General features: G+C 46.9%; 1 protein-coding gene across 1 annotated transcript in view; it reads right to left on the bottom strand.

Annotated features, from left to right (window-relative positions):
* Positions 1-24,834, bottom strand: part of LOC119386391 (reversion-inducing cysteine-rich protein with Kazal motifs-like) — a 43,186-nt gene that overhangs the window by 5,238 nt on the left and 13,114 nt on the right. Inside the window, exons 2-13 of the mRNA XM_037653706.2 lie at positions 19,137-19,219; positions 16,516-16,597; positions 15,557-15,805; positions 14,060-14,214; positions 12,606-12,734; positions 11,147-11,243; positions 7,307-7,598; positions 6,313-6,428; positions 3,779-3,916; positions 3,221-3,412; positions 1,455-1,559; positions 1,089-1,269 (exon numbers count right to left, since the gene is read on the bottom strand). Of these exons, the coding sequence (XP_037509634.2) occupies positions 1,089-1,269; positions 1,455-1,559; positions 3,221-3,412; positions 3,779-3,916; positions 6,313-6,428; positions 7,307-7,598; positions 11,147-11,243; positions 12,606-12,734; positions 14,060-14,214; positions 15,557-15,805; positions 16,516-16,597; positions 19,137-19,219 (1,819 nt within the window). The remainder of the gene's footprint in view (positions 1-1,088; positions 1,270-1,454; positions 1,560-3,220; positions 3,413-3,778; positions 3,917-6,312; positions 6,429-7,306; positions 7,599-11,146; positions 11,244-12,605; positions 12,735-14,059; positions 14,215-15,556; positions 15,806-16,515; positions 16,598-19,136; positions 19,220-24,834) is intronic.

The raw sequence follows: 24,834 nt of genomic DNA, 5'->3' as shown, positions 1-24,834 counted from the left end.
CGAGCGAAAAAAAAGAAAAGGAGCAACGGTCATTCATCGTAATGTTGGCATTTGAATGCCGTGAAGCTTGTAAGCGAGTAGCAATAGCATAGCGCATGACACGCGCACGGCCACGCTGCCTATTACACAGCTGCTAGATCTCTGTCACAAAAAAAGTGAGGTACGCACAGAAAGGTACATTCTGTAAAGAACACTAAAACGTGAACGTCTCTTGTCTTTCTCGTGTGTGTACATTGTTGTTGACGCGTGAACACTGTTGACGTGTGGACATGGTTTATGACGTGTGAACACCGGTTTCGTGAATGGACATTTCCGTGCATAAATTTTGCTTTACTTTATTGTTATCGTTATGTTATTGTCATGGCGTAAATTATTATGTAAGAAAAGAGGAGTAACCGGTGTCATACCTAGGCACCAACCTCTCCTTAAACACATTTAATAAAAAAAGGTATATTCATAGAGAAGTAAACATATTTCTGAATGCATTAAAAGCTTCTATTACTTTTGTATCAAATTGGTACATAACTTTTTTAGACGCAGAGCACAGGTGCACCTTCTGACACTGTTCCGACGTGAGACTTGCTGACACCAAGGCTAAGAACCACTGGCATTAAAAAAAGTCATAGTTCCGCTGCAAAGACGAAGCAATGAATGTGATAGCAACAAATTGGAATGTTATACGCACTCCTTTAGCGTGCGACCTGGCGTAACCTGACGCCTGCTGACCTCTGTAAAAATACGGCGCTCGCGACCGCGGGCGACCACGTCCTCCCGGTCAAAGTGCCGAGTTCCTGCCGAAAATACACAGTGGCCCCCCCCCCCCCCCCTCCAACTGAGACCACCCCACGTGCCCTTCGCGCGACGGAGGCGGCCGGCGCATTTCATCTCCGCTTGAGCAGCGATCGTCGGTACCTCTCGCAGGCTTGCACCCGCACATGCAACATACGAATCGCGAGACGACCTTATCGATTTGGGCTTTATGCGGAACCTCACGGCGGCACAGACGGCGACGGCAATAATACCCCGGGATTGTCTATATAATTACTGCCGCAATAAAACAAGGATACCTCTCTGACTCGCTTACTTACACGGGAGCTCCTGCAGGGCAGGGTCGTCTTGCGCACGGATCCGTCTGGTGGCAGGGACCCGGTTCCCACTGGCCATGGGTGAGACCGGCACAGCGGGCCAGGCATGCGCTGCGGTGTGTGCGTCCATCGGCGCCACAGACCTTTCCTTCGTCGTCGTCTTCAGGACGGCAGCCGCAGGGAGCTGCGAGGCACCGCATTTCACATGAGATTGCAATGTGCACGAATTACAGGAACGTGGATGACTGCGTTATTTAGAGTAGATTCAGACGTGCATATCCCGCTTGTTTGTGTGCGTGCATGCATGCGTGCGCTCTCACACCATGACTAAAGTGCACGCTTGCTACACTGAACAAATGCGCGACTTACTGTCATGGAAAAGGCAGTTGTGAGCTTTCCTGGTGCAGCTGATGTGACCGTTGCTGTCGCAGCGACAGCGTAAGCAGCCGTGCACCAGAAAGCGGCTTCCCGGCGCTGCAAGAGAAGGCGACGCCAAATCAGTTGGTCCCCTCTTTCTCTCTCCCTCTTCTGTGTGCCGGTTTCTGCTTTATATGCACCCTCGAACAATGCCGGACGCGCCACGATCGGCAGCAAATGCACTTTGGCGGTTGTCTGCCACTACTACAGAGTCTGGAAAAGGTTGTGCCAATATGTCGCGCGCCTCACTGAAGCATTGCGTAGATAAATATATAGGTCACTTGCGCAATGCTTAGAGAATAACAAAATTAAAAATGAAACAATGAAAAGTGCGAGAATGGTACGGCACATGTTAATCTGTACAGCAATTATCTTGCATGCGCTCCGTAATGTATTTTGTCTAGCTTTGCCGCAATAAAAACTCGTTATGCGGTGAAACATACACACTGTAGAGCTGTGAAGCGCGTTTCTAGTGCAAAGAATTGTATTACAAGTGAAAAGAAGGCACTGGTAAGTCCTAAGACCATTGTCCTCAGTACTAAGTAACTGTAAAACTAAAGGTTGAGTATTCCGAAAAAGGACGTCTCGCAAGGCTGGGAGAGAAGTTCATTATTGTGAACAAAGGTAAGCATACCTCTCACGTTCACATTTGGTTTCAAGGAAGTATCTTTAACAGGAACGCCAAACTCTTCAGAAGCCGTCAACGGTCACAGTGGTGGGGCTTAAGGTTATCAAGGAAATATGAACTTTAATGGGTCGTATGCCTTGTCCATTGATTGGCTAGGGAAAGATGGATAAAGTGGTGAACGAGAATGTAAAACTAAGAATCGCGATGAAGAATGAAATTAAGAATTTGAAGAACTACGCATCGGTACTCGCCGATCCACTAGGAAATCAGTGACTTTTAGCATGAATTTAAACACCTGTCTGGAAGCTGTCCCAGAATTAAGCCCTTGCCTTAGAGAACCATGCGACAGCCCCACGCCGACCAATCGGAAATTAACCTTGCATCAGGACGTCCTTCTGAATTCTGCCCCGAAATAACTTTGCAGATATCTGCGGACAGGCTATTTACGTACGGTGTTCTTTTCCTTGCGTTCGCATTCAGTGAACTAAGCAACAATAGAACAAGATCGTGGCAAGCCCCGCGGTAGCTCAGTGGTTCGATGCCGTTCGGACGCTGATGAGGTCGCGGGTTCAATTCCGGTCATGGTGGCCGCATTCCGACGGGGTCTAAATACTAAAAACAAAACAAAAAAACACTCATGCACGAACACATATTGCGTGCACGCTATATAACCACAGAGGTTTAAGCTATTCCGGTGCCTCCCACTGCGACGCGTCCCCTTATCTCGTCATGCTTGCGGCTCATAAAACTCCAGAAATAAATTAATTAACTAGTTATCTTTCATGACAGGAAAATATTGTCGCCCATCCTTTTGTAGCACGAAGCTATAAGGAAATCGATACAAATTTGTTATAATTTGTTAGTTGACGAAAAAATCGTCCTGGTACAGGACAATAACGAAGAGGCGAGGCTATTTCCGCTGTCATCACTGTACTGTATGAACTAAACGGATGGCTGGCGGATTGCGGCGCGATGGAGAAGCGATCGACAACATCAAGCACGCTTACACGGACTACGACAAATCAGTTACGCGGATGCCCGCAAGGAGGATGTTCGTGATCACCAAATAGTTTTCAGTTAATTCGCTTACAGCGGGAACGTCCATCCAGCCAACACTGCTTCGGTGCGGCGTCATCGCAGCCGGTGTGCAGGCATTCGGTCAAGGCACCCGACTCCGAGCAACGGCACTGGCTCCAGCAAAGCCGGCCACCTTCCACGCGTGGCAGCCTCGCAGGGGAGCCTTGCGGCACCAATGTCCCCGACGAAGAGCCCACGGGGCAACCTGTGAGGAACCGCAGTACTCCAATCATCGCCCACTGCGTTACTCTTGCCCACGAGGGGATGCATTCTCGGACTATCACCTTCGGAGACACTTTCACTTTCGAGGGAACCGGCGCTGCGCTCACACGAACAAGTGTCGGGCGAAGCGACGCCCAGAATGATCAACTAAAAGCAGTCATGATCATCTGGTCGCCAGCTCATCAAGGCATTCCTGGCAACAAGATCGGCAACCCCGTGGGTCGAGATTTTACCCGCCGATTCGACGCCGAGGAAGCCGAGCCCGAGCGCATGCATCCTCGACAGTCTCGTCCCACGACATCACGCAACATTACAGGCTAACCCGCAGAGTGGCGACTGGCATGCCTACCTTTCAGACAGCGGTACTTGCTGCACGACTGTCCCGGAGCACAATGCCTGTTCACGACGCAGATGGACGAGCTTCCGCAGGGCCGCGATCTGCATGGCTGAGTCGCCGGCTCTGCCACCGGTGGCGTTGTTGTTGGCTCTGTAAAACGATGTGGTGTAAGTGCGAATGGGAAGTCCTACTGGGAAGTTCCGCATGCCATTCCCTGTGTTTTACAGCGAAAGCTCTTATGAGATCACAACAACAGTGCCGTAGTTGTCCGCCGCCTCCGCCACCGGTGTCCGTAACCGCTATCGCGCGAAATAAAAAAAATGAAATAATAAAACGCATTCAGATGGGGTGCGATTTGAACCCGCGCCCTCTCCGTAGCAGTCGAGTATTCTACCACAGAGCCACGCCTGCGCTTGGAACTCCTTTGCAAAAAGACGCTATACAAGAGTCATGCCGGGCAAGGAATTCCGTTAACATGTGTAATATAGCGTGGCAGAAGAGTAAAATAACAACCAGGCGTCACGCAATGCGAATTGCGTAACGAGTGAGTGGTTTAAAGCTTCCCACCTATTACAAAGGGCTCAGCCACTACTGTTCATCGTCATCAGCCACAGCATGAAAGAAGTGCACATAATGCCTTACAGATGTGTAGCGGGTACCTCGCTTCTCCGCAGAATGACGAATAATGGCATAGTGCATACTTCCCTACGTTGCATAATTATGTTGATTGATGGCGTAGTGGATAGTACCTTGCATGTGTACATGTATTAGTTTCCCAGGATAGTTTAAAACGGGCTCTAGAAAGGCCGCTTGTCCAGGTTTCGCTGTGACTGTGCTGCGCGTTCCGCGCAGGCCTGACGCTGTTCTTCTTAAAGAATCCATATATTTTCCACATGCCGAACGTTTTCCATATATTTCCGGAAGAATCTTACGGGAACATATCGAATCATTGGAATGGCGTAAGGAACGTTTCATTTGGCTTCTTGGGTATATTTACGATTATGACCTATCCTTTAAGTCGTTCTCATATGTAGAGGGGGACGATGATTAAAATTACATCAATATTTGACTGAATCCAGTTATCATTGCCCCAGCACACAAACCCACGGCAGTTAATGTCGTTGAGGCATGCGTCACGCAGAAATGCTAGAAGTGCCTGGAAGTGACGCAAAAGGACACTGACATGCTCAGCTTGAAAATAACGCACCGTTATTTAGATATTCTCTCAGAAGCAGCATAGATGGAAAATTTCGTCAGGACCGCAGACACATTTGTGCCATGCCGAAAATTCAGTGAGGAGGTTTGAAAACCCAAGTAAATCCAGCGCTCCATTGAATCCGATAAACATGAAAACTAGAAAGTGAGCCACCCTGGAACCTTCATGAGTTTTGCATGTGCTTCCGCCTATGAGGCGTTCTGTGATAAGCGATGAGAAGGTTCCAAGCATTTAATTTTTTTTTTCATTCAGGAATAAAAAAATTACAAAAAAGGGGTGACATGGATTTATCTTTGTCCCCTACAGGCCTCTTCTCGCGTTGAGTGCGTCGCCATGCTGGACATCTTTTACCAAGCTGAGAAAAAGCGAGAAATATTTGCCAGACGCCAAGAACACATACTCACCGGCGGCTATTAATATCATCCAGCAGGGCAGCCGTAATTCCGATCCCAACTGATTTGTATGCGAACGCACGCGCGCTCGCAAGATTAGGGGCTCCGCTCGAACCAATATGTGCATGTGCGCGTGCTCTGGCGCGGTACACTTCATGCGACGCAGAGTTGCGGGAGATATGAGCCCCGTTTCAGCGAAAACAAATTACTGCGAAAGCTGTACCCGGCGAATTATGAAATAAATGGAACTTTATGAGCGTAAACTATTAGGTTGCGAAGTCTGACTTCTCGAAACGGCAGAGAGTTACGAGGGACACCGTAAAGTGCGCGGGATCCAGTAAAAGTCCGCTCCTCGATGTGTAGAATATAGTGTGTCCGAAAAATCACCGTTTATTTGGCTTTTCTAGTGAGTCACAACGTCATGCACGGATAGGCAACCGGTGTCATGATCATTATACGCATTCATGATCACCGGTGCTCTAAGGATTGCGTGAATGGTCATGTGTCGCATTCGCGAATTTCTATATAACGTGGCACGCTGGTATTTATTTATTTATTTATTTATTTATTTATTTATTTATTTATTTATTTATTTATTTATTTATTTACAGCTGCTCGTTGGGTTTTAATTGTGACCCGTTTCAACGCTAGTGCCTCAGGTACCACTGAATTGCGTAAGCGCGCTTTGCCTTTCTATCACTGTTGTTGTGGAGAAGCCAACTTTTTGAGAATGTTCATATGGCGATAGGTGCGTAGAAATCGACCGCGTTTTTTTTCTTATTCTCCATTTCTTAGTCATGCAAGTATCGAGTGGTTCATTAGTCTCTGTTGCAGTGAATGCATGAAACGGACCTCCATGCGAACATGTCATTTCCTTCGCACAGCACACTAACTCATGCGAACAAACACAAGAAGAGAAAGGCAGGAAAGCAACGAACGTGTGTCCACCCCGAGAATCGAGAAGCAGGGAGCTCCGGGAGGGGCCAGAGAGTCGCACAGAGGTGCCAGCTGCCGTCCATCTTTACACCGAGCCGCCAGGGCCAGGCAGTCCTCCCTACGAAGCAAGTACGCCATTCACTATACAATGGTGAACGGACGCTTCAGTGCGCGTGAGCTGAAGAATCTTGGAATTGGCTAGTTGGTTCATAGCGAAAAAAAAATATGTGATGATGACGATGAAAGAAATTCTGGAGCGCGAACAAGGAAAAGACGACAAGAGACACATGCAAAGATGAACACAATTTGGATGTTAGTAACAAATCTTGTGGGCACCTTTCTTTTCATTGCAAACAGTGTAAATGCACTCCACTTTATCATGACACCGCGTTCTGGAAAAGGGCGCATGATGAGCTCGAAAACGATATCATTGAGGCATATTTCGTGAATCTTGAAGGAAGTGTAGGTGTGTCAGTACGCAATCATTATCGCTTTTGAAAAAATAAGTTGACTTCCTGACAGGTTTCGTCCGACTTCTGGATGACGAGCGCACACGTATATATGTCGCTTTCACGATTAAACATTCAATTAAAAGTCAGCGCTCGTCCTGTTTTCGTGCGTCTCTTCTCGTCCTTGTCTAGTTCGCGCTGCAGAATTTCCTCGCGTGAGCAGCTTCGTTTAATTCGTAATAATAATAATATAACTGTTTGAGTTTTACCTCTCAAAACCACGATATGAATATCAGGGACGCCGTAGTGGAGGGCTCCGGAAATTTCGACCACCTGGGGTTCTTTAACGTGCCCTGACATCCCACAGAACACGGGCCTCAAGCATTTCGCCTCCATCGAAATGTGACCGCCGCGGCCGGGATCGAACCCGCGACCTTCGGGTCAGCAGACGAGCACAGTAACCTCTACACCACCGCGGCGGGCCGTTTAATTTGTCGTCGCGCCCGTCTGTGTCGACGAGTTCGCGGTGCTGCGCTCGAATGTATACCTGCAGAGAGTACTGGAGTGGTGCGTGGCGTGGCAGGGTCTGAGGTTGAGCGTGCAGGCGAGAGCTCTCCACGCGTCCTCGGGACAGTCTCCCAACGGCGAGGTCGTGGCCTCCCGCCGGGCGCCGCCGTCCATCGCCGTCGGCGGTCCGCTCCGCATCCACAGTCGGGCGCTCTCCCGCGCAACACGGTCGGCGCTGGCGTCGCACCGCCGGTACAGCGACCACGGCCTATCTCCTAGGTGCGCGCAGAAGCTCAGAGGTCCTCCGCAACCTAGCTCGCACGGTTCGTCCACTGTAATGCAGTTCCATCATTACATTACCATTATAGGTGATCCAAAATATTTCGCTTTGCATACGCAAATGTGTACTTGTTCTTCTTACCTGAACTCATGCGCGAAACTCTGTAGTTAATTGATTAATTCGCCCTCGGGCTGCCAATTGTTAGCTTCCTGGTTAGCTCAACTGGTAGGGCGACCGCCCCGGTAGAGCGAATTGGTAGAGCAACCACCACGAGAAATCCGTATGTATTTCATTGTGGCTTCGTGCTGCAAACAGATGGTTGTCGATTCACATTCGCCTTGCTTAAAACTCTGTGGTTCATGTCACTGTTAGATTATATTGTGTTACACATATGGCGTCCTATCTGGTGCCATATTTCTTTTTTTAAGGCAGTTCAAAAGACGACAACACAAGATATTAGTTCAGTGCCTCAGCTCAGCGCTTTGCCCCGTAGCCTTCTTTGTCGTGTGTTGCCGTCTTCTACGCTTCGTTAAAAAAAATGAAACTTAGCCAACCCACCCATTCTCACATTCCATTGCCATATTTCGTTACCTTTATTTTTTTCTCGTAATTTACGTTTCGTTAACTAAGCGACAGGGTGTAGCCGGTTCCGCACTAAAGTCGCGAATATCCCCTCTTTTTCATTTCAATAAAAAAAAAGATTAGTGATTATTTGGCGGAACTCGACTTCAAAGGGAATTTCATAAATTATGGTGGGCGGGGAGCAGAGCGCTGGATTTCGGTCAGCACTGCATTTCGCCGCAATACCGTGTGTTTCAAGAAGACTTCGTCGACGCAGTGTATGTGTGTGTGTGTGTGTAGTCACTCAAAAAAAAAAGGAAAGGATAAGAAACAGAAAGCAAGAAAGGGCCCGCATATCTCTGACTTACGTGTTATTTCTCAATCCGTCAAAGTGTACGGTTTTAATGCAGCGTGAAAATATAGGGCGCACGCCCGTTCCCCCGTGCGAGAGTCTCTCTTGCCCACGGTGAGATTCACGTTCCCACCGCGCGTCCGCGAATCTTATTCTGTGCAGTGCATCGTTCAGTGGCGTTAAAATACGAAGGCCTGACAGCGATGAATCAGCAATATATACGGCCTTCCTACACGCACGGAAAGTTCAACCAAATTTCGCAGTTGTTACCCTTTATTCGGACTGACAGCGGGTATTGTCTCGCCGGAGCGAAATGCGATTCCAGCGTCGCGGACGTTGTATGATCCACTAACGGTTCCAGCATACAGCCAAATGCACAGAAAGCGTTGTTGTTGCGAACAATGGAGCTTTGTGCTGCTAGCTTTGTTTGGAGGAGCCTGATATATAACACGGCACATTACTCACTCGCACAAGCCTAGTGCGACTGAGAGCGGTGGTAGAAAAAGGAAGAAGATGGAGGGGAAATTACCTAGAGGATAGTTTCCGATTTGCTACTATGAGCTGGATGCGGGGAAGATGGGGTTAGAAAAGGGAGAATCGGTAAGGCATTCCCGTCATCTAGCGCGATGAAAGAAGCACAGCAGAGTTGGCGCGGTCCTATTATACGAATATGAGTCCTCTCTATGTTCTGCGCGAAACATACTTGCAAGGCTCTGATGTAGCGTTAGAACAAAGTGAGACTTTACCCGGTCACTTAATTTCGTATCTTCATTATCACGATCATATTAGCCACCGTGGTGGTAAAGTAGTTACAGTGCTCGGCTGCTGACCCGAAGGTCGCGGGTTCGACCCCTGGCTACGGCGGTCGCATTTTTGGTGGAGGCCAAAATGTTAGAGGCCCGTGTACTTAGATTTAGGCGCATGTTAAAGAACTCCAGGTGGTCGATGTTTGCGAAGTCCTCCACTGCGGCGTGCCTCATGATTATATCGTTGTTTCGGCACGTAAAACCCAACATTCTTTTTTTCTTTATCGTCTTCGCTCTCTGAGAGCAAAGATACAAGTAGACAGTGCCTATCCTGTCATGAACAGAGGACCAGTGGGAGGCACAGGTGAAAAGCTCAAGTCCCGTTAACCATCCACCGCTGGTGAAATGGGCTGGGATATCAGCCCGAGCCGAAGGCTACCTGAAATGAGATGGTTGCACACCACAGGACGTAAACAGCGCGGTCAAGAAATTAAGCTTTAATTCTCGCTCTATCATCGCTGTGCTTTGTGGACTCTGTGAACGGAGAGCAAGATAGGCGACTAGCTAAAAGGTAAGCACTCGTCTTTGTTGCAAAATAAAGGAATCGAAAGCTCTTAATGGTTCTGAGGCTCACCACGTGGCAGGAGAAATTAGAAGCCTGCTAGTCGGCCACATCACCTAACTCGGTGTCCTTGCATTTGTACCTTCGCTTAATTCTGGTGCTCCTTAAGTAGTCCTTGGTGATCGTATATAGCCTAAGGCACCCAACCGCGTCAACTTCCATATTCGAGGTGGTTCCTCCGCGACGATAAAACCCGGTCCATCAATCATTAAATGACCTGTTACGGCGACACTGAGCTGTAGTGATGCAACTCTCCGGTTATGAATCGCGACGTTTTCGTTACGCCAGTTTTCGAGCGGACTCGTGATGAGTCTCCTGTGAACGTTCCTGTGCGCACAACGAGCGAGGGGTAAGCAGCTCTTTAAGGTAATCTCCCGAGCTTTGAAGTTAGCTAACGCAGTGCTTACTGCACGCATGCTTAGTTAATTTTACGACATTCGACAAAGGAAACGAAGTTTCGCACCCTTAACAGCTTCGGGCGCCCATCCGCCAACTATTCTTTAGCGCAACGCGTTCTTTGAGTGATCCCAACAGGCGTGCGACGGCACCGTTAGATTACAAAAGAAAGCAATGGCCTCTAAGCTATCATCGTGCTAAATACGGCACATCATAGTTAAGTTCTGTGACGTACCAAAGTCCTTTGCTTTTACCCTCCCCTACATAAAGCGTTCGCGTTCCGCCGCTGTTTTGTTCTGTTTGCTGTGAACAAGGCATTTACGTAAACTTCGTTTACGAAGCTCATGATATACAGGAAGGTGTGCCACGTTCCATTATTCTTGTCTATTTATTGAGACATTTTTGGGGGACGTGGACTAAGAAAGTCACGCTACACTTACCTGGGCTGTTAAACCGCGTCCGAGAACGGTTAAGTCTGGACGCCTCCAAACGAGTCAAGTACACACACATATTATTTGTGTTGTAGTAGAGTGAAAGCTACCTGAGGCGTGCACCAGTGCTAGAAACCGCGAAGGCGAAGCTCGTGTCAGTTGATGACGCCAAAAGTAGTACTTGCAGAGTTTTCAACCCTAGGCCATGTTCTTGTGCAACCAAGTAGTGAATAATTTTGCACGCAGGAAGGGGGGAAAAAGGCTTTCACGCGTGTTGACAGTAACGTTGGCGCTAAGCGCCTTCCCATAAGGTGAAGAGCACAATACGGATCACAGATGAAATGTATGTATGATGCATCAAATCTTTTCTGGAAATAACACATTAGAGATTGAACTTGAGTAAGAGATGTTCTTTTTCTCTCTGTAATTCAGCTCGTTCTCTGGAAATCTGAACTAAGCAACGCTTCACAGGGACAGAAAGTGAACACACACCGTCGTCAAGGCACTGTCGCAGGGCCGCTTCGGCTGGCTGGTAGCGGCAGCGGTTGTGGAACGTCTCCCACGAAGTCTCCCACTCGGATCCGTACGCCTGCAGCGCAACCGCGTGATTGTAGTACCAGCAAATCGAAGTGCAGGCAATGCACATGCAGAGCAAGCGTTGCGAAACTCGTAACGAACGGCGCAATTAATTTCATTGCTTGGCCTTCTCTCTCTGAGGAAACGATGCCGTACTTGGAATATATTTTCACCGTAAGCCGAATTTACTTTCGACGTGCACTTCCCGACGAAGCAACACCACCAGTGTCTTGTTCTCCTTTCACCTTTCTTTCTCTTCGTTTCCCCTCTCCTGCGTAAAATATAAAACCGGGCGTGGGTTTGGTTGGCCTCCCGGCCTTTCTTTCACTTTTTTACTCCATTTCTTTCTCTCGCAAGCAAGAAGCTACAGAACATTCCTCTGCATGCAAGCAACATGTGACGGCCTAATCTGCTCTTTTTTGCCGTAGTATTGGCGGTGTACATGGCAATTTGCACATAAACGGATTTCTTTTTCTATAAAAGTTTATTTAGACAGTGCATCAAAAATTTATGAAAGATTGTTCTTTGAAGTATATGAATTGTGTAATCTTATAGGCTCTTTCTTCTTGTCGACGAGTAATGCCTTTAGACTTCTAGCTGAGAACCTGTTCCCAAATTGATTGATTGATTGATTGAAGAAATGGTAACGAAAGAAAAGAAAGTTGATTTATACAAGAGAAAGTTCTCCGTCTCGATACTTTTTTGTGTATATATATTGTGTGTTTTTGTGTGTGTGTATGTGTGTATATATATATATATATATATATATATATATATATATATATATATATATATATATATATATATATATATATATATATATATATATATATATATATATATATATATATATATATATATATATACAGGCGGTACTGTTTCAGATACACATTGCCTCATGAGTGTACAGTCACTTTTAGTTGTGGTGTTGTGGTGTTGCAGTTGTGAACGACACTACAACGGATACGTAGCCGCGATAATTTTCCGAAACGGCGCCGCAATAGCGGAGTTGCACGCTTTTGATGATACGAAAGACGCCCTCGCTCGTTTTCCTCTTTCCTTCGCTATGCTCCCTTCGTCGGCTCGCAGCAAGCGTGCGTACCTGCGAGCAGACAAACAGGTGTTGTAGACGATGAGCAGACGACATGTTGGCGTCACGGCGAACGCTGAGGGGATGAGGAGTACCTAAAGGCACGGAGAGGAGAAAGGGTGGTTTCTTGGAATTTGTGGGGCGCCCGCGGCTCGTATCGAGACGGCATTCTGAACTCGATGCGCTTGTTTACTTGAAATGTAAAAAAGTTATCGTAGGTGGTTTAAGGCTCTTTAAGGAAAAAGCAAGCACGATGTCTGAGAACGCAGTATAAATGATGCTCACCCGTAGGCACATCCTCTGGCACTCGATAGTGGCGGCCCTGAGGCAGCACTGCAGCTTGGCTCCGTCTGCCGGCAGCAGCTGCGAGGACGGTCCACTGCGCCAGCCTAGCAGACACTGCCACAAGCGCTCCTGCACCCAGGCCGGGAATCAGTTGCGCACCTTGTGAATATCCAAGCAATACGTTTATTTTCAAGTTTCGTTTAGAAAGCGTACGCCCATACAACGACGAATATGAAACACGGATTGCGCTGTTTTCGAGCAAAGGTGCACAATAGTGATCGAGAGATAAGAACGCCCTACGTCATAATTAGAAAAATATTGGGGAGGGGCGAAGCATGTAGGGAAGGGCGTTTAGCTCCATTTACGTGAAACCTCGGGAGGGGCGAAGCATACAGTGTGCGCCGGTGTTTGCCACGGCAAAATTGCTGCTACCGGGCAATGAGAAACAGAAAAAGAAGAAGAACGGCCTGACCGAGGTAATTCGCAACATTGTTTCGAGAGAGATTTCTCTGATGAGGCACTAGTGGTGTCAAGCCTGAAACCGGGCATGTAGGGAAGGGTGTTTCAGCTCCACTAACGTCCTCGGAAAACTGCGTCGGAATGAAGCTTACCCGAAGGTGCTTCCTCTTATTATTATTATTCCCTAAATGTCCGGTTTCGGTTTCCTATGGCACGTAGGGAAGGGTGTTTCAGCTCCACTAACGTCGTGGGCTATTTGTTCGGCTAACTGTTGCCTTCTTCATTTTCAGTGGACCGGTGGCGAGTAAAGCACCATCACTCTGCAAATATGTTTCAAAAAGTGGTGTAAATAAATGACTTCACTGTAGAGATCTACGTTTGTGTCTGGTTTTAGATAAAATAAAAAAAACGCAGGATGTGGAAGATGGAAGCTTTTGTTGGACCGGTTTTAGATAAACTTGAGCGCCTTGGTAAATTTCTTCGTGATTGTGACACCGCTGCTAAGCCAAACATAGTGTTTTAGGCAGTAACGACGAACCTTTAACTCATAATATGCATACGTATGGACCGGTGGCGAGTAGTGGGATTTGCCCAATTTTTGTGGCGCATACCCGTTTATGATGGGCCGTGACTACGACATGACACGCCGACAGGCTGGGAGCCTAAGGTGCTTCGCCCCTAAAACCCAGCCGCATCGTCGTACTTGTTTCCTGGTGTCTCATCGGCCAGTGGTGGCAGTGAATGTGGTAGTGATGTTGCCACAGGCGATGCTATACAGCATGGCAGACTCTTTGTAGAAGATGTCGTGGTAGGGCGTGGGTTTGGGCTAGTGGGTGTCGGTGGTCCATAACTTTGTTTTTGCGCCAGATCAAAGTGAACAAGGACACAGAAAGGCGCTTGCGCACGTTTCGCCTTTATGCGTCCCTGTCCACTTCTTTTTGGCGCAAGAAACGAAGTTATGTGGTGGTACATTTTTTTGACGCGAAAGCACTCACGTGCAAACCTGGTGCGGCGCACCCTCCGGCCAGCAGGGCATCCACCGCATCTTCATCGCCAGTGACGTCATCGCCTGCAACGTCCTTTGGGCGCAGCACTTGCAGGCACGCGTCTCGGCATTGTCCACTTGGCGCTTGGGCACAACAGTGCAGCTCTGCGAAAACGTTCGACGACGACGCTTCCGTTATCGTGCACTTGTCAAGTACGCCGAGGGCGACGTTGTTCGTCCGTCCACGTGTTGCGATGAAATGGATGCTAAACGATAACATTATTTTGGCAGGGTTCACAAAAATGTAGGTAACGCAACACACTCACTGACGTTTAACCTCTCGTGATAGGATAGAAGTGACGCCGTAGCAGGGACACCGGCTCAACTTTGAGCACCTGAGTCGCAGCTGAGAATTTTGGAGTAGCACTCTTACTCAAAGAAAAAAAGTAAAACAAGGTAGTTTCCGTGGTACCGAAGACTGTTCGCAGATGAAAACGCAATTCCCTTGACTACAGCGCGATTCAAAGAGAAAACCCCGATCTTTCCATCTTATAAGGGCGGCACGACAGCGGCCCAGAAGTCATTCAGAATATACAATAAAACTCATTTCGTCAACGCAATAAAGCCACTTCTGTACTTTTTAAGAAAGACAAATGTGTAGAACGTGACGCTTTTATGGCTCCTAAACAAGAAGTTGACGGCGTCGTCCCCTCCTTGCCCATCTCTCATTTTTTCTATTACACTATTCCCTTTCATTAATTCCCTAGCGTAGATTAACCGAACGCCTATTCCCGTAACCAATCCCGAACTTCGCTTTTTCATTATTTTTTTCTGTTTTGTTGTTGATGGTTGGCCAACGTTCCACCCCATACATTGATGACGACAAAAGCGACATATCAAAAAGGTGTCCGCTAATGCCCAGATACTTGTCTAGACCCTACGATGCGCTTAAGTTGACCGATTTATTTTAACTTGTTGGGGCGCTAGTAGCGGCTACTCGCGTACCTTATGACAAACCTTCATCTTAACAGTACCCTGTGGTAGGCAACCCGCATGTACTATCGCGAATGAAAAAAACGCGAACAGCGGAACGCGTGACTTTCGGCACAGTCCAACCCCGACATGCCTTGACTGTCGCTAGGCGAACCTGTGCTTTCAGCCGGCGTCACCGTAGCGCTAGAATCTTGTTACGGCCAGCGCCATCACATCACGTGTGTGTTCTGAGTGCCAGACATGACTGGCAGATGATAAGCACACGCGATGCGATAGCGCCAGCCGGAGCAAGATTCTAGCGCTACGGTGACGCCGGCTGAAAGCACAGATTCGCCTAGCGACAGTCAAGGCACGTCGGAGTAGGACTGCGCCGAAAGCCGCGCGTTCCGCTGTTCGCGTTTCTTTCCATCGCGATAGTACCAGCGACTCGAAATTGGTGACCCGGACGTGATTCGAACTCGTAACCTTCTGAACGCGCCACAGCCCACATGCTGTATGTAATGAAAACTCTTACTGTGTGGCTGCTTGGTCGCTGTGACGTTCCGCAGACATCGGACGACTTGGGGCTCGGCGCATGGCTGTCCCTCTTCTTGCCTGTGCTGCTGCTGCTGCTGTAGTCTCCTAAGGTCCCTGTGTTCCTTGTCGTTGTGCTGCTGTTCACTTTGCGCTCTGTTGCACGCGCGACGGCGACAGGCTGCCGTACTGGCCAGGGCGCAGCAGCTCTCGAGACCGCGCCGTCCCGTCCGCTGCAGAGCGCCCAACCCTGTGCCGTGCACCATGAAGCTATTCATACGCACTTACCCATGTTAGGCATGTTAACATGTAAGCATGCGCAAAGTGCTTGTATTGGCCCTTTCATGATTATGATAGTTTTCTGGTAGGCCGCTCAAATTACGGCTAGCTTAAACAACTTGGCTGTTAAAAAAAAATTTTAGCTCCCCTTCTCGCAACGCCGGGAGTAGCAAGGACTCGCTCCCTGGCGAATTCAGGGTGCAATATTAAGCAATATTTAGTTGCATTTGGCATTGCTACACTCACTCACTCACTCACTCACTCACTCACTCACTCACTCACTCACTCACTCACTCACTCACTCACTCACTCACTCACTCACTCACTCACTCACTGTGAATGCATTGTAATAGATCCTTTGCTGGGCTTGTTGGCTCATAGACTTAAAATAAAAGCAGAACGCAAAAATGATAGGACAATAGAGACAAGAAGATGGAACGAGCGCTTACTACGAACTGGTTTATTACGAAAAATTGAGCAAAATATAGACTCAGCATGTCACAGTTTTTCGTAATAAACCAGTTGGCAGTGAGCGCTTGTTTCGTCTTCCTGTCTCTTTTGTCCTATCTTCTTTTTTTTTGCGCTCTGCTTTTATTTTAAGAGTGCATCGTAGTTGTAGTCAACTATCTCTTATTCATTGCACCAGCGTTATAAAAGCGGTCATACACCGAAAGTTCTCACCGCTACGGCCCTCGAGGCACACCTGCAGGTCAAGCTCGTCGCTTCGTCGACACCATGGTTCCAGGTCGTCAGCTGAGCGCGCCTGCATGCAAGCAACACGGAGGAATCATTAGGCGCTCGAAAGTTAAAAAGTAACAGAAAAAAGATATTGGACCCCGTGCAGTACAGATGTTTTTACAAAGAACATAGTAAACGAACACGGTGAGCGAACTAAATCGAGGTCAAAATAAAACTCTAAATAAAATAACTTTTCTGTCGAGATCACGTCTGACCTCTCGCCGTCTGTGATCAAATTAAACGAGCACTCGCGTAAATTACCAGGTTGAAGAGAAAATGACCCACTGACTTGGGAATTATCAAAAGTTCACGCCCCTTGTTCTGTCCTGTCCTGTCCTGTCCTGTCCTGTCCTGTCCTGTGCTGTCATGTTCTGTTCTAACTTGCTTGCTCGGGAGAGGTTCAAGTTCATATCACCTCGGTTACTCCATTTCTATACGTTCTGCAGCTTAAGAAAAAAAAAAAAGAAAGAATGGTTAGCCATAAAAAATATGAACAAGTAAATAAAAACATCGCAAACTGAAACAAATAAAGAATGACACGGAAATGCACAATTCGCTTGCAGGAGTTCACTATGCAATATAAAATGCAATATAACGTCCACACGCACATATTTCTGCGCACGTTCTATCCACACTAGGAGTAACACATCACTTCTTATAATATAGGTACACATAGCTGCCCATCATAAGCGCTTATCTGGTGCAGCGTGCACTAAGAAATCTCGCGTGGACATGCGCTTTACTCGAGTGACTTGCCCAGCGAGTTTCCAGCCTTCGGACTCACCGCGAATCGGGAAACAATAAGTAATCGACAGCTTTAGCGTTCGACAGTTCGTAGACCGAGTGGTATATTGTCACGTGGTCGTGACGTCGACGAAGAAAGCAGTCGGCGTTTGCAGAATGAAACTGTTTATTTGGCCGAACTTGTGGCCGGGAAAATGAGAACTAGAACTACAGCAATACACGCTGTACAATGATAGCGGCGAACAGGGCGTCGTCCGTCGATCAACTGACAAGCGGCGAAGTGCGTCGGCTTTTATACAGGTGCTATCGAACTTTCCAGCGATATCGCTGTTGGCGGCGTTATCTCTCGACAAAGCTGGAACATTCTCGTGCGGCGCGCAATCTTAACGGATTGTTCCAAAACAATCGCGAAGCTTCCTACACATCACGGCGAGGCCTGCGCAGCGCGTTGCCCACAGTCTTTGTGGGTGAAGCTTCAACTCATGAAATATAAGACTTGCGGCAATATTAATGGCCTGTGCTCGTTTATGCACGTAACATAAAAGAAAGAGCGCGAGGACACAGTCAGTACCGTAACGTTGACGACACTAATGTGTGCACAGCGCGCTTTCTCTTACAGTAAGGGACGGGAACGGGAACAGAAAACCCAGTGCTGTATTGTGTTATTTTTAGGGGTGTGCAAATATTCGAAAGTTTCGAATATTCGTCGAATATTACATTCGAAATATTCGTATTCGATTCGAAAATGGTGTATTCAAAAAGTTTCGAATATTCGAAAAATTCGAATATTCGATTCGGTTATCATGCATAAAATAACTCGTCTTGCACATTTCTGCTGCGTTCGTATAGCTAAAAACGTTGCCGAGAGGAGCGATACACATCGTTAAGTACACGGAGGCACGATATCTGCCTGCGACGAGCGCCCCAATACGTATCATTTATTGCTGGTGCATCTCCGACGTGCAGCGCTGTTGGCGATCATGTAACCGTACATTTTCAATATTATAGTTGTCTCTGTTAGAAGGGAGCGCCTGCTGCCTGATCATGTGGAGCAACTCATATTTATTCATGATAACATCTAGTCATTACTTTCATTGTGCCGTGATATTTGCTTGTGTTGTGATGTGCATTGTGCTAGCCTGGATTTTGCGTTCTGGAGATTGCAGTGTATGTATGTTGCCAGTCAGGCTGTTAATGTTTTTTTTCTTCCAATAGCTACATGTTAAATAAAATATTGTTACTGTGGAGGCATTTTTCCTTTGATATTCGATATTCGATTCGATATTCGAAGGTAGATATTCGTATTCGATTCGTATTCGAAAAATTTGATATTCGCACACCCCTAGTTATTTTTGCTCGTCACTCTTGTGAGTGGCGCTGTCAAGAGCATTCATTCCATCTTTCCCAATTTGAAACTTTAACACGTTGTAAACTAGTTCCTGCTATCTTTGAAGCTCTTATCTAGTTTTCTTAGTCTTCTTTTCCCCAAGCCGAATGAAGATAACCTAGACGCTTCGAGAATGAAGTGATAACAAAAATAAGTATACGAAGAAATCGACTGTTGATTCAGCTGCATATTCGGCAGGGATGCGGAGCAGAGCTCTGAGAGCTTCTCAAGCAATTCCTCTGGAGCTTTTTTGTTCGCCCCTTCTATTGTTAAATTAGAAATAAAATTGATTGATTGATTGATTGATTGATTGATTGATTGATTGATTGATTGATTGATTGATTGATTGATTGATTGATTGATTGATTGATTGATTGATTGATTGATTGATTGATTGATTGATTGATTGATTGGAGGATACGGCGACTCATACCTGCAGGCATGCACGGCGGCATCCTTCCAGTCGAGCTCGCTGGCAGCAGGGCCGTCCGTACCAGCGCTCAGCAAGCTCCAACTCTGCGACAGACATTTAAAGACAGCGAGGAACGTTCAACAATCACCACTTAAGAGGCTCATCTGGCTATTGATGACATATAGCAATAATCTATTTCGTTTTACGTGCGAAAACTGCGACGCGATTATGAGACACGCCGTTGTGGGACACCCCACATTACTTTTGACCACCTGGGGTATCTGCAACGTGTACGTAAATCTAAATACATAGGTGCTTTTATACTTCGCTCCCACCTATATGCGGTCGCCGCGGCAGGTATCGAACCCACGTCCTCGATCTCGGCACTGCGACAACTTATCAGATAAGCTCCCTCGGCGGGCTTACAATGCGGTTTTAGTGGCTTATACGTGAGAAATGGGCAAGTAGCGCCGGAAGGACCTCAACTCAAGAATTTTAATAAATGAACTCACTTCTCATTTTGTAAAAAAAAAAGACAATAAGTGTGGTTTTAACATACCGTATTGTAAATATACGGCTGTTTATTACGGTGCACAATGCATACATTCATAAGAATTCTAATATAGCCTACCGGTATCCGATGTATCGGTATCAAGAATATATCAAGTAGGCTACATATTTTCGTAACATTTTTGTTGGTTTCTTTGGTTTATTGATGATAGTTAAAATGCTCCACATTCATCGCCGGCTTCAGCATGACATTTGATTGTAAAAAGAATGCACGGAAGTAAGAACATTGGCTAATAGAAAACCAACAGCACACGCACAAAACCAACGACGAGCACTTAGCGTTGACGACATCGTATCGCTAAGCAATACATTTGTCTCTACAAGACACGTGAAACAGTGTGCACACAACTGTCCATTTATTCAACGCCAGCGACCCACCCGCCTCCACTTCACTGAGGCATTTTCTAAAAGAAAATCATGCATTAGCACGAGACATCAGTTGCAATACAAAATAACGAACGCCTTAATGGTTACGAGAATACCAAACGTTACAGAAAACTGCACTTTCCGTTGGATGCGAAGTTTATATTCACTCGGGCTGGCGTGCGCGTAGTGGACGAGTGAATGCCCCGCGTACAATATCGACCTATTTGTACGGTGTACAGACTGATGAAGTTCTCTTCCTCCTTTCCTGGAGAGAGCGAGAACTCGCCGAAAACGACGACAATATTGACAAGTTCTCGTTTACGAGTTGGGTACTCTTACCAAGATCCTTCCCGTTTAGTGCTATACATTCACGACGGTTCGAGCCATTGCAGCACTCGGTCTCAGCCCCCACTCAACAGCTCTCGCTCATTTGCGAGCCATCGTGACGCGTTTTCTTTCTCGTCATGCCGGCACACTCAGCGAGAGCGCTCTCTGCGAGGTGTGGAAATATTATATACAACCATCGCTCGAGTATGATCGAGATGTATAGAAGCCTGGTGAATGCAAAGCCGGGTCGTTAAAGCTTGTTGAGCCATCTGGCTTAGGACGCGTGCGCCCGAAAGTGCAGCCGCGCGTATATCCACTTGCGTGACGCATTCGTTCGCACGCGCGCACGTTGAAAAAAGCGCACGCAAATGCATGTACACGCGGACGGGTAATTTGTAAATCCTCAGCATTACTTTAGCTTCATCCTGCGCACGCTCCTGCCGTACTTTCGAAATTGTAAAGCCCCTTGATCGACGGGGTTGAGGTATGCAGAGGACGTTGTATCCACTACTGTTTGTGAAGGCTCGAGATACCTGCTTGTGTTTCTCTTTTTTTTTCTGTTTAAGAAAGATATGAAAAGCTGAGGCTTCAGCATACTTAGGGGTTTGTTTAACAGCAGAGCTGTTTAAGCGTTTCGTTACGCCGGGTAGTGCGAACATTATCATCATTATGAACCGACACGTGCTCTCTTTGTCCTCTTGTACTTCGCTCCCACAACACGTGCGCCGATTTTGTGCGGCGTGGAATGAAATAACCCTGTTGAGCGAGAGACCGAGCAGAGAGAAAGAGATAGAGAAATAAAGAGATAGAAAGAAAGAGATAGAGAGGAATAGCGAGAGAGATAGAAAGAGGAAGCGAGAAAAAGAAAGAGAGAGAAAGAAGAAAAAAGGGAGAAGAGGAAAACTTGACGTAAAATCACATAACACTAGCGACGTGATATGTTCCCGCAATATTCACGTTACACTAGCCATGTGACAAAATCACGTAACACTAATCACGTGACATGTTTCGCCAAAATCGCGTAACACTAGCCACGCGACATGTTCCTGCCAAAATTACGTAGCACTAGTGACGTGACGTAAAGTCACGTACTACTAGTCACGCGACGTGTTCCCGCGAGAAATATCACGTAACACAAGTCACGTGACATGTTCCTGCCAATATCCTACAACACTAGTCACATGACGCAAAATCACGTGCCGCTAGTCACGCGACATTTTGGTTTCAAAGTGGATGGAAGTATAATATCAGATAATATCTACCGCTGACCAGTAGAACTGGTCAGCGGTAGATATTAGCTGGAGACGTTTAGAATGTTTGTGTAAGAAAAAAAGCAGGAATGAGATTCATTAAACCATTGTCGTTACTGGCGAAGGTAACAACAGTACATCACGAAAACAAGGGCTTGTAGGAAAGAAGGAAGAAAGGAAGACCAACCTAATAACAGAGAAAATACGATGGACTGCAATAAATGAAACAACGCCTGATTGTAAAAACGAAAAAAGAAACATAAAGAACCGGCCCATGTGGCAACCCGTATAAACCCTGTTTCAAAGGCGGTGCCAATAACGTAAACGTCATCTTGTACTGTGGTTCAACAGCTACTTCTCTTTTGCGCAATGGAGTTGGAACACAGATAAAGTCTGGCAGCATGGCTCGCATAAATTGGTGGTTGGATCCATTGCCGGAGTCGATCGCGTTGCAGCTTTGATGGCATCAAGTTCAAATAATCGCCATACTGTTAATTGTAATGTTTTCTGATGGGCAAGATGCAATCTGATTGATTGATTGATTGATTGATTGATTGATTGATTGATTGATTGATTGATTGATTGATTGATTGATTGATTGATTGATTGATTGATTGATTGATTGATTGATTGATTGATTGATTGATTGATTTCAGCAGTTCTTAGACCGGCTGGTTACCTCCATGTGCTGGGGAAAAGGGGGTAAAGGTAACAGCAGATTACGAAATGAGACACTACCAGAAAACAAAAAGGATAAAACAAGAAAAAGGCAGTATAAGCTCATAAAACATGCCGTAGACGACAGTAATTACAGCGCCAGTCCCGTGTTTTTTGTCGGTCCTTGTGTTGCGCTACAATTTTAGCAAAGACGTAATTATTCAGTTCAAGTGCTCAGTATGACGCGCAATCCCTGTACTCGATTTCTTATTAATGAAAACGCTTGCGAAAGTAAACGGAGAGTCCCTAGCCGGGTTTCATAAAACGTTCAAAACATAAAAAACAGGGTCAGAATGCTAGAAAAATTTTGTGATAAATGCAAAATAAAAAAAATACGAGATCATTGGCGCCGCACGCTTGGTAGCGCTATTTCGGAATGAAAGTCTGACCTTTAGTTTTTCTTTACGAATTTTTTTGAGCAAGCGCTGAGATGCCGCGGAATATCAGTTAACCAATAATACTTAATCTTTTCAGGCAGAAAGGGTGAAGAGAAAGAAGTGACAGGATGTTATAAATGGGATGAACATGGACGGTTGCTGCACATTAATCTACGAGGACGGGTACTGTTAAATATACAAGGAAGAGCGAAATATGAAAGTAATACGGGTTAGATTCTTGCGTAAGGTACGCAGTTAACGCGAAGTTAGTTATAATACGCCTAGCTTGCAAGAAGGAGCTCTTACGTGTAATAGCTCACGAGCGGTTTCAGCTCGAGAGACCTCTGCAGCTAAAGCAACACGCCACATTGAGTCACTGCACTGGCCTGGCCGCGTCGTCGACCGGGTGCGGGGCCTTTTAAATTGTTTCGGCTTGGCGCGTGTGCTGGGCCCGTTTACCGGACCCTCTTCGTTTGCGTGTGTGCGCGCACACGTGAAGCGTTCGGCTTAAAGAGGCGGACGGCGCTGACTCCGCAACCGGGTGCGTGCAGGCTATTCTGGGCGCTACCGTGGCGGCGGCCTCGGAGGAACCCTCATCGCGACAGGCAGAGCGGAAACGAAGCAGCCGAGCATGAGGAGCCGCAGGAGCGGGCGATTAAAGCGCACGAGAAAGAAGGGAGAATGCTTAGGTGCACCGAAACGGGGGAACCCGGCTTCTCGGCTTGCAAGGAGACGCGCCAGCCCCTTTTGTGAGCCCTTATGCGCAGCTTAACATAGAACACAGCTCTGCAGTTCTTCTGACGAGCGTCAATATACGAATTGAATAGCTCGCGAACGTTCGGCTGTAGAGAGAGAGAGAGAAGACGCATGCGGAGTTATAACGGATTGAGCATGTGCGCGCAAGAAACTGCAGTGTCTGGAGTGTTACTCTGAGGACAGAAAGAGTTTAGCAACTCGCTTTATCGTGGGAAGCAGTGCTTGTCGCGGCTCGCACTTATGGTGCACCGTGTATTTATCTACTTTTTCTGAGTTTTTCATGTAATATCATTAGTCTGTGCTGTTTCTCTTCTGGGCGTACCGCAGTACCGATGTATACGTGAGCGAAAGGAGCAGCGTCAAGCCGCGATTGAGTCGGGGTTTTTTTTTTTTCGTTTTTTTTTTCTCCTCAGCCATGTATTTGTGTATGCAAGTCTGGAATAGAGACTAATACTCAGTTACTTCTCCGGCACAGTCAACGTTTTCCAACAGACAATTCGAGTGGAGTTAAATGCAAGACTTGCAATTACTCCTGCAAAAGGAATCGTCCTCACTCTCCAATCATTTGAAGTGCTTGGAACACAAGTGCATGTCCGATGTGTGACTACAATATCGACCGCTCTTGCACGAGCCGACGGCCACATTGGATAACACGTCCAGTGAAGTACGTTCACGCTGATTGTGCTTGAGCGGAGAACATTACCCCATCGATATCTAGACGGCTCTGAATATGAGTGTCGATTACAGCTCACTTGATCGTCGTAACATTCGTTTGCTTCAGGGGGATATTTATTCACAAGGAGTTGCTCGAATTTACACATATTGCCATAATTTCTCTATGTTTTTGTTATTTGCATGTCACGTTTCTCATCTAACTCCTAGATTAGTAGCCAAGTCCAGCGCTCCGTTCGAACATAAATCGGCTTGCGATGCATACTGCACGCCGCTGGTTTGAGGCAACTTGCTGTGGGCATGTTTTGCCGGATGTACCTAATATTGCTGATCGTGTTACTCCCCGTGGGTTTGGCTCCAACCGCTGTTTTTTATCAACGATAGCTTCCTATGCCAGGCAGACCCTAACGGTCGCCAAAATTCAAAACGATGACGTACCTTATCACCTCGCGTGACTTATCGCTTCTTCGCAACGGCTAAGTCGCTGAGATTAAGCAGCGCGGCTCGCTGCTGGCGTTCGAATAAGAGAGCATGGGCTGGAAAAGAGAAAACAAAAACAAAAAAAAGAAGTTTCGACATAGCGACTTCCACTGTGAATGGTGCGAGCGCACTCTGTCGCGTTCTAAACAAGTGTGCCTGTGCAGTACAGCTGAAAGGAAAATGTCTACAGAGACATTGGGACTG

This window comes from Rhipicephalus sanguineus, chromosome 3, assembly GCF_013339695.2.
Source record: "Rhipicephalus sanguineus isolate Rsan-2018 chromosome 3, BIME_Rsan_1.4, whole genome shotgun sequence".
In the NCBI taxonomy this organism is placed as follows: Eukaryota; Metazoa; Arthropoda; class Arachnida; order Ixodida; family Ixodidae; genus Rhipicephalus; species Rhipicephalus sanguineus.
The sequence above is the reverse complement of the archived record's forward strand: the minus strand, read 5'-3'. Positions and strand labels throughout refer to the sequence as shown.